Here is a 13,319-nt window from a genome sequence, read left to right as displayed (position 1 = left end):
CTTTACTCTCTTCACTCTTTATTTCATACTTAAAAGTAATCAGAAAAAGAGCTTTTTGAAAACAATAATTTTATGTTTTTTTATTTTTAATTTTAATTTTTAAAATTTTTTCAATTTTTAAGTTATTAAATTTTTAATTTTTAAAATTTTTAATTTTTAAAATTTTAATTTTAATTTTTTATTTTTTTATATTTATTTTTTAATTTTAATTTTTTTTATTTTTTAAGTTTTTTAAGAGTGGAATGAAGTGGAGCATAAGAGTATAATAGTAAAGTAAAGTGGAATGAGGTGAAGTGTAAGAATATAAGAGCATAGTAGAGTAAAAGAGAGTGTAAATATTGATCCATACTAATATTATTGTGGACTAAGTCCATATTAGACTTTTTCTATCTCAAAAGCTCTCACTTTATTTTACGTGATCTAACAGTTTCTTATAATTTTGTTGAAAAAATTAATTAAATGTAAAAAGCTATAGATAGATTTAAATAAATTAACTGATTTCTTTCCTTAATCTATCGTAATCATAAAAATTGATTAAAACATAATAACAAGTAAAAAAATAATTCAAGTAAAGCAAATTAATGTTTGAAGTAGTGTCAACTCAATATAGTGATCAACATTCAACAATAACTCCCTGGAACTTTCATGAGTGAAAGTGTGAAACCAAAATAGGGTAATTTCATACAAAATCTCATGAAAAAGATACCAAAAAGAAGCATACTTTAATGAGAAAATTAAGAACTTTTCCATGTGTGATGTGTGTTTGCCATAATAAAAGATAATTATATTAATTATATTCACAATCCGTACAAAGATGATCAATCTTTAGTAAATACGAGTATATTTCCTTGTAGTATTCATGTTATTTACCCTTATATTTTCATTTCACTTTAAAATATTATAATCATCATATCATATCATATCATATCTTCATACTATCATATATTTTCATTTCACTTTAAAATAATTATAATCATCGTATCATATCATATCATCATACTATCATATCATACTATCATGCTATTTACTAATACAATAAAAGAATATGACACGTGTCAATGCTACAAGAGAGTTTTTCCCGCCCAAGAAAACTTTTCGAAATAAAAACTCTATCAAATGTATATTATGTTAATTTTTTTAATTGAATTTAATATTGGCTGTAACACCCCTGAATTTCCTCCCTTCCTTCACGATTTCTGCATTCATTTAAGGGGTTGGAAATTCAGGAGTGTTACAGGTGGAATTCGAGTGTTACATTGGCTTTCCTAATATGTATAATATATTAATTATATATGGGGTAAAAAATTATTTTACTTTACATATATATTAGTATACGTATTTAGAAAAATAACAAACACTATCAATGGCCAACAATTAGAATGTCAATAACAAAATTACATTATATATCAACAACTATATATTCAGGTAATTGAATATGAAAAATTTTAGTTTTTAATTAAATTTAATTTCTTAGATAATATGAAACAATAATATAGTAAGAAAAAAAATTAATTTTAGAAACTTTGATTTTTTAATTATACTTTTCTTTAAAGAAAAAGTTAATTTTGGTAACTTTGACATTAGTTGATTTAAATGTCTAAAATATTAATCATGGAGTACCTTATTTACGATAAAAAAGCTAGAATTAAAAATGATTGTCAACTAAAAATAACCTTAGGTTTGAAAACTCTTAAATAATGTATCAATTAATATTTCAAAATAACATTACAATATTCATCTACTTATTTATCCTGCTAACTTCAATATTTACAAAATGATAATTATGATTAAGGATATTGTATTGAGCATGTCATGAATAAAGTGTTTATGTATGCATGGTTGTACAATATCTTTATTTCATAGAAGGAGTTAGATGTAATGTTTGAACACTAATTTAGCCTTTGTTTAGTAAATCATAAATTGATATGTTTACTTACAAAAATCAGTTTACTTAATAAAAAAAACATTCATTAGTAAAAATTACTTTTTATTGATAAAAATTGTTAGGAATAATATGACTTGAGTGCACAATTAGTGTGTGCATTCATGGTGACTCTTGGGATGGAATCCCATAAGTATTTCATGAATGGGTGTATTAAGATGAGTCTTAATATTTGTGGTTTATGATGATGATTAAAGTATGAATTAATGAGTTAATCGAGGGAGTTATGGGACTTAATGAAGAAGTTCAAAGGTTTAATTCAAGATGCTCTACTATGCAAGTCGAGCAATACTGTCAGAAGCCCTCTGAAGTGCCGCTCGACCAGCTTGCTCGACCGAGCGAGCTTCAGAATGGGTCGAGCGAGTAGATAGAATGCAACCAGAAACTTCCTGTAGTCCGCTCGACCAGGCTGCTCGATCGAGCGAGCCTCTGCTTTGGTCGAGCGATGTCTCTGATGCTCCTAAGATGCTGTTTTTGACTCTTCAAGTTCTTGGGGATGTTTCATTATCATTTATTCATAGTTTTAATGTACTTAATGTTACTTAGTGAGATCTCTGCTATAAATAGAGAGCTCTCATTTACATTGTAATGATCCATCATCCACAAAATACACCCCAAGCCAAACACTAGCCTATATCTCTTCTCTATTGTAATTCTCCATATTTGAGAGTTCTTTGAACTCCTTTTGATAATATAAGAGATACTACACGCTAGAGGACGTAGCCTAAGTTGGGTGAACCTCGTTAAATTTTGTGTCGTTTTATTGCATTATTTTCTCCTACAAACATCGATATCATTGATAGCGTAATTTGTTTGTCACTAAACCTCATACATTCGATCTTGGCAATATTGGAGTTTGAAACACATTGTTCGAACTCTAATACATCATCGTTTTCAAAAATAGATTAATTTTACTAATAATCTTTTAAGTTAGTAAAATTTTGTTATGAATAATCAATAAAAAAATTTCATATAAATTAACAAAGTTATACATCCGTACACGAGAAAATATACTAGTATTTCATTAAATAAGTATAGTTTAGACTATATCTTATTCAATTAAGTTACGATTCGAGAATAAGATTTTATCTCCATCAATTAAAACTATCACTTTTCAGAAAAGATTATTAGTTTAATTTTTATCCTACCATGTACTAAAATAAATTTAGAGTTTATAAATTTGTTCAATTGACCTTTACGTAACAATATTTAATAGATTTAGCAATATAACAAAAATAAAATATATATCACTATATGATCACCGTTAGATAATAATTTTAAAAAAAAATCAGTTAGAAACATAATTCATGAAGTAAACTGAACAGGACCTAAAGTTACGAACGAATAAATAGTAAAAAAAAAAAAAAAAAAAAAAATTCTAACACTAAAAATAAAAGAGAATTATTAAAAAAAAATTAATTACATGTTGATGGATGCATGCATGCATGTAGCATTGGTGTACTGTCGACAATTCGCTTACACATATATGGAGATGATGGGCATTAAAAAGTTGCTGGTAGTAGTAATGGGTGAAATAAGATTTTGCAATAAATGTTATGGCAATAAAATAATTAGTCCCATACCTAAATTCATGGAATACGCTAAATTATTAATTAATCATTTATTTAAATTAGATCCCAAAACTTTTAAAACGTTAATTACTCCATTAATTAAGCACTTAAAGTCTTAATCTTATATTTGGTGGAGCATTTGGTATAGCTATCTTCCGAGCTTAGCTACATATTTACACACCAATGCAAGTAGTTTATATGTATGAGGTGATAATTAATAAAGATATATTTTTATTTGGTGGATAAATAATTAAATATACTTTTAATAAGTAGTTGGTAAATAATAAAGATATATTTATATATTTATAACTACCTTGATGGAAAGTTTATTTGGTAGATAAATAAAGTTTTTTCCAAATTTTCTTCAAGAATCAAATCACTTTAATGACTTCACCAAATTGCAAAATATCTTTGAAAATGTTTAAGGTCTTCATAGGTAGATTAATAAAAATTAATCATGTCACACATTGATTTTTCTATGTTGTTATGTAATCATATTATCATATTGTTGTGGACTCTATAGTTAGACTACTTAATTTTTTAATTATTTTTTCTTTGTAGTCCCTTTGAGGTATCTTAACTAAGTAGTTGTTAGTTATTGATCAATTTTATAAACATGTAGGACCAATGTCAAAATGATATTTTACCGGTGTTATTTAGTAACTCACATTTGTTATAAGCATAGTTTGTAAGCCATGGAGTTGAATATAGACAAATTTTAATAGAGTTTATAACATATTTTAAAACTACAATTATCAACTTAAATTGGCTATAATTGTGGTTATAAGATATTTTACATGTTCTATCACGTTTATTCTTGTGAAATTCAATAGCAAACGTCATTTATATTTCATATGAATGTTGAACTTGAGCAACAAATATAAGAAAGTCTAAAATAGTTTGTAAGGAAATTACCAATGGTACCCCTAAGTTTTTGCACTTTAACAATGGTACTCCTAGGTTTTTTTTATTATCAATGGTACCCTTGTGTAATTGAGTGTCGTACAACTGTAACCTTTTCTATTTTTTTCCGTCTGAAATCGTCCAAAACCGTTAACTTTTTTATTTTTCTTTTATTTTTTTGATGTTTTAAATTGAGAAATAAAAGAAAAAGAAAAATTTAAGGATTTTGGACGGAAAAAAGTAGACAATTTTACGGTTGTAAGACACTCAATAACACGAGGGTACCATTGATAATCAAAAAACTTAAGGATACTATTGATAAAGTGCAAAATCTTAGGAGTACTATTGATAATTCCCTAGTTTGTAAGTATATATAATACTCCTAATCCAGGAGTTTAGGGAGAAGTTAGGGGTTGCACCTCTCTCTGCAAAGATGCGTGAGAACAGGCCGAGATGGTTTAGACATGTGCAGAGAAAAACACATGACGCCCCAGTGAGAAGGATCGAAAGCATTATTGTGGAGGGTAAGAGAAGTCGAAAAGACCTAGGAGAACGTGGGAGGAACATATTAAAAGTGATTTGGATGTCGTACACCTCTCGAAGGACCTGACTAGAGGTAGGGGTAGTTAGCGATGCCTTATTCACGTCTTAGATTTCTGAGTCTGAACCAGTTACGTTTGTTGCCTCTATTCCTAACCTTTTACATATCACTCTTTTTCTCGTTTTTATTTTTATACCTTTCTATTTTTTATTTTATTTTTGTCCCTATTTCTATTTTTTAATTTTATCCTTTAATTATTAATTTTGATCATAGTGGTGTATAAGTTGTAGGCTTTGCGAGTAGTTGCTCATTCTCACGCCATTTGAAGATCTTTCTTGATTCGAGGGACTCTTTGACTGCACTCTTCTTTATAGGCATGAGTTGCCATCTTCCTTCCCTCCCCATACACTGATCATAGTTTTCCTATGAACGGGATACACTGGGTATAATGATGATGACGACTTCTAAGAAAATTAGAATATAATTATTTAATGATAGATTGCCCATTCTATTTATTTGAAAAGTAACATTTAAGATGTCAATCCAAAAAAACATGATCAGAGCTCAACAACCAAGAGCTTGAAATTCATAGCTCAAAGTGAACTCCCTGAATGAATATATACACAAAAAATATTTGCTAGAACTTAAGTATAAGTTGCATTTTACAAGCAATAGGACTATAACATACTCAAACTATAGTACAAAAATGTGCTCGTATCATCGCATCAAGACCACATAGTAAACGTTGTTGAGGTTACTGCAACTGCAATAGACGCCTGTCTTACTATCGTTTGGCGAACATCCCTTGAGTTAAGAACGAGAAGTCATATTCATATCCTGATACGGGTAATGCTGTATGCGGCCTCTTAATCGGGGCAGTCGACACACCTTTAAATGGGATCGTGGGTGTATATAAACTGCAGATACAACGGTTGGAATAATTAGTAAGGGAAAAGCACAAACATTTAGACAAAAATCAGCCAAAGTGTTAATACTAATTCCTAACAGGGGATTCGGCTTCAAATATCTTTGTAGATGTCCATTGTCCACATGACTTGTGAGATGGATTAACGGTTCATAAGGATGACCCCACAAATAAGATTAAGGCTTTAGCACTATTGTCGTATATGATTTAGATTTAACCAAAAATTCAAAATTCTGCGGACAGTCTTACCTAGACACTGGGTATGGAGCAGAGTTCACAGCAAACTTAACTGTTTGAATATTTTGCACCTGTGACAAGTAAAAAAAGGAGTAAATTTGATTCATTATAAGATTCTTGGTATAGCATTTCAAACATAGAAGTAAATTGTGATTATTCGGATTTACCGGTATCGTTACCGGTATAGCATTTCAAGCTGTTTAAACCATTTCTCAACAAGGATTTCAATTGTTTGATTTCTTGAGAGAGCTTATAATATCAACTTGAATAAAATGAGGCTCGAGTTCTATCAATAACTATAGCATAAATATATAAAACGTACTCTTTAATCAATAAGGAAAAGAAAGTGATAGATTAGTAAGCTACCTTCTCTGAAAGGCTTTGAGCATTGTTTGCAACATCTGGATGCTGCGCAGCAACATATCTTGTAAACGATACCATAGGTTTTCCGACATCTATTTTTGGTATAGGGTTGATTTTGCTTCCTGACAATTTTGGGGTTGCCTCTTGCATTAACGTTTTGTCAACAACTTGTTTAAGAACGATCTGCTTTGTTTCGGGTATGGATGATTCGTCAGCTGCAAAAAAAGTCCAATTGAAACTGGCAAATTGAAGAGAATGAACGGTATAAAGAAAACAAAAAGATGAAGGAAAAATGTATCAACAACGGAGAGTCAAGGTAAGAACAGTACAATCAAAACGAACCCAAGTGCTCATATCAGGACTTGAGCCATTGTCTACAGAATCAGTCATACATAGCGTCTTAAAAAGTTCATCAGCATAGTCAGCTTTGTGACTAGGGAGAGCAGGCAGGGAAATTGCAGTTGAAGATTCTTTTTTCAAGGGCTCTTGTTCTGGCTTCCGCAAGCTGCCATTAGGACCTAATTTATAGACAATCTGTTCAACACGCGAAAAATCAGCGAAGCTTTTGATTAAAATTATCAAAATTGGCGATGAAGTGTTATATGATGGAACACAACGCAACAACACTGATTTAGAACAGAAACTTTGACGGTAAAACACAGGTGAAAACAAAAGGCAGCTGTGGTGAGACTGAGAGTCCAAGGTTTCAATCTTTCAACTACAGGAATCTCGAGAACATAAAACATTAGAACTTTACATAGTGCAAAAACCAGGCCGCATCACATCAATTGTAAAGATTGTTTTTAAAAAAAACAAAGTACCAAACCCATTTTTTCTCGCATTGTAAAGATGTATAAGAACCGTACTTTGGGCTGTTTCGAGGGATATCTCATACTTTCGGCCGATATCAGCATTAAAATAACCACATCAGTTCCATTACTGCATTAACCGTGTCTGTTACCACGATCATGACCATCACCGGATTTATGCACTATGGAAGTATAGACAGATTTCAACATGGACATTATCCTGTTAACTACAAATTTTACTCGCAGTGTTTTAATATCAACATACGGAGGAAAATGAAGGAACAGACTTATCACAAAGTAAACTCACATTCAGAAATCCGGTAAGAAAACAGCATACGCATGAACAGATAATTTAGACACAGAGAAAACAGAAATAGTACTTGCTGTGATTCTTTGGAACGATCACCGTTAACACTCCTGTAAGCTGAGGAATTCCGATCAATAGTTTGTTGACAGTTTTCTTTCTTCTCCTGATGCTGACCGAAATGTTGATTTTTATTGCCTTTACAATTTTCTTGCACTTCTGCGATGCCAGGACTTGAGCTAGCCTCGTTTCTTTCATCCACAGAACAGACTATTCTCTCCTTGAGTAAGTGTTGATTGTTAGTCCATTCGGCAATGCAGCCATAACGCCTTGAGGAACGAGAAGATATGTGTTGTTTAGATAATGTGGGTGACTTCACTTTGCATTCCCTAGTTATCCATCTTTTTTCGACATACCTAACAGGTGAATTTGAATCAGAAAAGGTTTATGGACCTTAGAAACCCGAGCAAGAAAACTTTGGACGTTTATCAAAAACAACACTACACAATACCCATTTTCCTATGAGACCGTACTTTGCACGTATGAAGTTTTCAATTTGACCTCTATCATAATTTCGAGGCAGCTCCACTTCCCAGTGAGCGTTGGCCTTCTCATTTCCCATGGCTGCAAAGACAACAACGTTAAACAACCACCAATACTCAGTGCCTCAGCATTTCAAGTTGCGAAGATAGGAAGGCATACATTAAATAGAAATCTTAAGTTGCACATTAGCGGAAAAAACTGCACTTACACTGCATAAAGACAACCATTTCTGGGAGCCATGTGTCCAGAGTTGCAGACCGCACCTGCAGCAAGATCAATGATCCATAGCTTTAGAATGTCCGCAGAAGAAAAATATATGTGAAGATGAAACATATAAAATCATCGAATTCAGTTGTTTAGAAAATGAGACATAAGAATCAACAACAATGTCAACCTTAATACCAAAAGATTGGGGTCGGTTAAAACTACTAATTCCTTCATAGAGGAATAGCAAATGATTTTTCTGTGAATGGTAATATTTAACTGATACTCAATTGTTGAGTATCAATCCTAAAACTTGCATCTATCTTCATATGACAAACAACTGAAGAGGAATGTGAAGAAAAACAATTACCTTGGATATATGTACGCCAAGACCCCGGTGAATTCCTGAACATTGCAGGCATATAAATATCCCAAGATTTATGCTGGCCCATCTTGGAGCTCTACAATGAACACATAATAATCAAGTAACTTCCATGATCAAGGAATTCTAGGAGGAAACTTGAATCCTAGAATTATAGAATATCCTCAAACTTACAACGTAAGATGTACTAATGCGGTTTTTAATAATTGCTACACTTGTATAATTAACACTATTAATCAAACAATATAGTAATGCATCTTGTTCTTTATGTACAACAACAAGAGTTTCATAATATGGATTTATAAATATGCACATCTAAATATATTAAGGGTCAAAATAGTGTATCTGATAGCAAGAAAATAAGAAATGTAGCAACTATTAAAACCAAACGAAGACACAAAGTATGTGTGCATACCTGCTTCTACAATCAGCACACTCCCTATTCTCTGGCAACTTTAAAAGCCCCTCTAGTATCTGCAGATACATGACAATTTCACTAACAAAGATATTCCAAACAACATAATGTAAACTAACACATGTATAACTAGAATTTTCCTTCTAGGGTTACTAAAAAAAGCTGATGCAATTCAATCCCCAATTGGAAAACCAAATAAGGAAACAAAAAAGGTTGAAACTTTCAACAATTTTTGGGAATTCTGTTACTCATGGGCAATCAAGAAACAATTTTTAAAATAAAATACATACAAATAACCAAGAACTAGTCCGTTTCATCCAATTAAAGCTAATTTTTAGAAACTAATAATATAAGTATCATGAATTTCAAATCACACTCTTTCCAAACAAATTACCCACTTCTCTAAATCTCTCACCTTTTTCAAATTTGTTTCCTTCCAAACAGAAGTACAACAACATTCAAAAATTCATGGGAAATTACAAAACAAATACAATTCTTCAAAAATTGAATATACTAGTTAACAATAAACAATAAATCAAGTCTATTTCATAACTCGAGTCATTTGATTAAAAGTCCTTTTATTATTAATTGTATAAATGCAATTATTCCTCTACTAGTATCTTGGATTCGCCACCAACCCATAAGCATGAACCAAAACCTAGAAAAAACAAAGTAAGAGAATAACAAACCTTGATATGCTTAGAACTATATTCCTTAGAAAAAACAGTTTTTGGGTTCATTTCTTATTGCTCTAAACTTAAAACCCAACAAAAAAATCCAAGAAAACAAATAAAAGAATAGATTTTAGGAAGATCAAGATGAATCTTTTCTTTTCTTTACTTTTGTTTTTAGTTAGAAGAATCAAATAATGATTAAAGAGAGTATGAAAAGAAGAAGAAGAATGATTAAAGGAGGGAAGAAGGAAAGAAGGAAGAACAAAAGTTTGGATTTGGTGTTACTTAATCGTTCAGCTTTTTAGCTAACTGTTTCATTTTTGTTTTATAGCAAGATTTATTTTTGAAAAGATAAAACCAGATTTGAAGTGTCTTTTCAGCTTTACAACTAATCAAACAATATAACCGACCACAAAAAATTTTAAGCAAGAACTAAGTAATCACTATTAATAATAAGTATTATAAAATAAAGGAAGTACAATATGCAAGTAGGGAGCATTGATAGATTCAGTTATAACCAAACCATAACATTATTAAAACTATATCCCTCCATCTTTTTTATTTCATTGATTATTTAGGATCCTGAATCAAATTCATACTTCCTTTAATTCATTACTTTTTCTGTTGTAATTTACTTGTAATATTTATTTTTTCATGTAATCTAATGTATTAATTTAATTTTTGATATTTCTAATTATATATGATAATAAATTATAAAAATTTAATATTAATAATATTTGCAATGAAACGAATCAAATAAGATCTCACTTGACTATGTTTTAACTTATAGATTAAAAAATACTCACAAATTAAGAGTGATGAATGAATAGTATCATTTTGTCTAATGTTACAACTAATATGGAACGGAGGAAGTATGTAGTAAGTACGACTATAATAGAATAGCTTAAGTATAACTCTTGCTAGGGGTGTTTATTCGGGTCATCGTGTTGATTTTGTATCAAATGTTTCTGGTCAGTTTAAAATCGAGTCTTTTATCTTACATCAATCAAAATCAGATTTAATTACAAGATCCAGTAAATATCAAATCATCCGGTCTATTTTGAAACACACGAACTTTTGCTTTGGTGGCTAATTCCATTAGAGAACACCAAATCAAGCAAGTACCAAAAAATGGAATTGTATAATTGTATTATAATGTTGTGAATAGAGAAAGTTCAAAGATTTGGACCGGTTGACTTCACAATGTTAATATTGTTAGTACCATTCTTCACGTGTAGTTATCAAATGTTATTGTCAATTCACCAATTCACCATAGATTGCATCATTCATCAATTGAGTCAATTGTTCTACACTTCTAATTTTGCAATATTAATTAAACATCTTTTTAACCAATTGCTAGAATTATATTTCTTTTAAACAAAGTTGAATTTATCTAAAATTTTTATGTCATAATCATACATGACTTTTTAATAATATTTTTGGCGATTTTTATGTTGAAAATTATAAAAGATCAACATAAAACTACTAACATTGTTTATAAGTTTATAAGATTCGATAAAAGTATAAAACATAAGCCCGTTTAGATTAAAATTTTGAGCTTTTAGAAATGATCATAGTACGTAGGAAGATGAGAGTAGTGCAAACGCAAAAGTTTTGATTGATAAGTGGCTATACCTTAAGGGATAGGATTTGAAACAAAAATATATGAAAGAGCTTAGGATGGAGTTGCAAATACTAAGAATAAAATGAAGGATAGATGGTTTGGATTTGAACATGTGCTAGACATAGTATATATAATGAACTGGTAATAAAGACATAAAGTTGAAAAGCTCAGGAGATAAAAAGGAGTGTGATGATGACAAATGATTCACCGAAGGTTAGTAGTGAAAATACTATGAAAGATATAAACGTAAACATTAAGATGATAGAAATGGAAATGAACGGAGGAAAAAAATTCATGTGAGACTACTAAAATTTATCCGTTGTTTCATGTAGCAGATCATATTCTTTTGGTATTAAGGTTTTAGAATTATTGTTGTTGTTAAGCCAACTTAGGCACTACTATGAGAAAATTAAATATTATTACATTATTTAAGAAAAAAACAATATAAAATGGATTATCTCATCGAGACAAAAGAAAATGGATGGTTTGTAGGTTGGCTTTGGACTTTTGTTTTTTTTTTTTTTTTTTGTCAAAAAGATAAAAAAAAAATTGTTTGGTTCATGACTTTTCAATTAGTTTTGCTTTTTAACCTGACTTTTAAACCAAAATATAAAAGGTAATTTAGTTGGTTTTTTCTTTAATTGATTTTTGGCTTATAAATTTTTTTCTTAAATAAACTACTAATGATTAATATTTTATTTTATTAAATATTTTTCTAAATAATTGATTTAACTAGTTGTTTAAAAATAATAATATATCCAACTAGTCAAACAAATCAACTAAAAAATCAACAATAAACAACTTAGAGCTAATTTAAAAAAAAATAGTACATACGATGAAATTTATTGAAGTCATTCCACAAAATTCAATTCAATATAGTAAACACGTATACATTCTCATCAATAATTTAATTATGTAACTTTCACTCAAAATAACGTTTTCAAAGCAACAACGAGAGGCTTAAATAAATGTCATAGTCTGACCTTGATTTTATTTTTTTAAACGGTCAAAAATATGTAGCGTCAAAGTGCAATCTCATGCAATTAGGTGACATTTAACAAGTTTTCAATGGACCATAAAAATAATATGCAACTATCTTTATGAAGTATATAATTATATCATTGTGATAAATGTGATTAAAACAGACACAACGATTTAATATTGTAAGCTGTAATCGAATTCGATAATGATCCGACTTCATAATGGATTTAAAATTATATTAAATCAAGAGAAATTCCATATGATAGCATCCAGTTTATGCATAAACTAATTGCCGTAGCATTTTCCGTTAAGTTCTTGTTAAATTCCGTTTAATTCATCATTTTGTATGTTTTTTCCACATGGTAGCATTCAATTTTTGTTTAATTCACAATTTTAACTTTTAATTCACCAATTTAATGTATTATATTTACCATTTAATTCATTAACGCTCATAAATGTTGTAACAATTTTGTTTTCATTCAAATTGTTGGCATTATAAAGTTCAATAGGTAAGTAGCCAAACACTAATACTAATACATATTTACTTCAAGCAGAATTAGAGATAATTCTAATAATAAAAGGAAGTATTTTCCTGCTAAAAAAGATTTGCTACAAAGAAGTAACCTATTTATTTATCTTTTTCTTTACAATTTATAAAAAAAATGTATAAACCAATATTACAAAAAGCTAATGATTAATGCCGTTAACAAACAGGAAGATGGCAAGTAGGATTTGGTGTTGATGGAGACGATGGGAAACCAGTGTTCATAACCTCTAACAAAATCTCAATCTTTTGTTGTATCCACTTGTGCATCATTTTATTATTATTAGAATTATCTCTAATTTTGCTTGAAGTAAATATGTATTAGTATTAATGCTTAGCTACTTACCTTTTGAACTT

The 13,319-nt window shown here is 29.8% G+C and overlaps 1 protein-coding gene across 1 annotated transcript; it reads right to left on the bottom strand.

Moving 5' to 3' along the window:
- Nucleotides 1-5,438: 5,438 nt before the first annotated feature.
- Nucleotides 5,439-10,242, bottom strand: LOC130814925 (ADP-ribosylation factor GTPase-activating protein AGD5-like). Its single transcript, XM_057681203.1, has 10 exons — nucleotides 9,829-10,242; nucleotides 9,140-9,198; nucleotides 8,713-8,803; nucleotides 8,347-8,401; nucleotides 8,129-8,219; nucleotides 7,672-8,011; nucleotides 6,812-7,016; nucleotides 6,486-6,697; nucleotides 6,132-6,190; nucleotides 5,439-5,874 (listed from the first exon to the last, which is right to left on the bottom strand). The coding sequence occupies exons 1-10, from the start codon at nucleotides 9,877-9,879 to the stop codon at nucleotides 5,742-5,744; spliced, it is 1,296 nt and encodes a 431-aa protein (XP_057537186.1). The 5' UTR covers nucleotides 9,880-10,242; the 3' UTR covers nucleotides 5,439-5,741.
- Nucleotides 10,243-13,319: the final 3,077 nt, after the last annotated feature.

The sequence above is a fragment of the Amaranthus tricolor genome, chromosome 6 (genome assembly GCF_026212465.1).
Source record: "Amaranthus tricolor cultivar Red isolate AtriRed21 chromosome 6, ASM2621246v1, whole genome shotgun sequence".
Lineage (NCBI taxonomy): Eukaryota > Viridiplantae > Streptophyta > Magnoliopsida > Caryophyllales > Amaranthaceae > Amaranthus > Amaranthus tricolor.
This window is presented reverse-complemented; position numbering and strand designations above follow the sequence as displayed.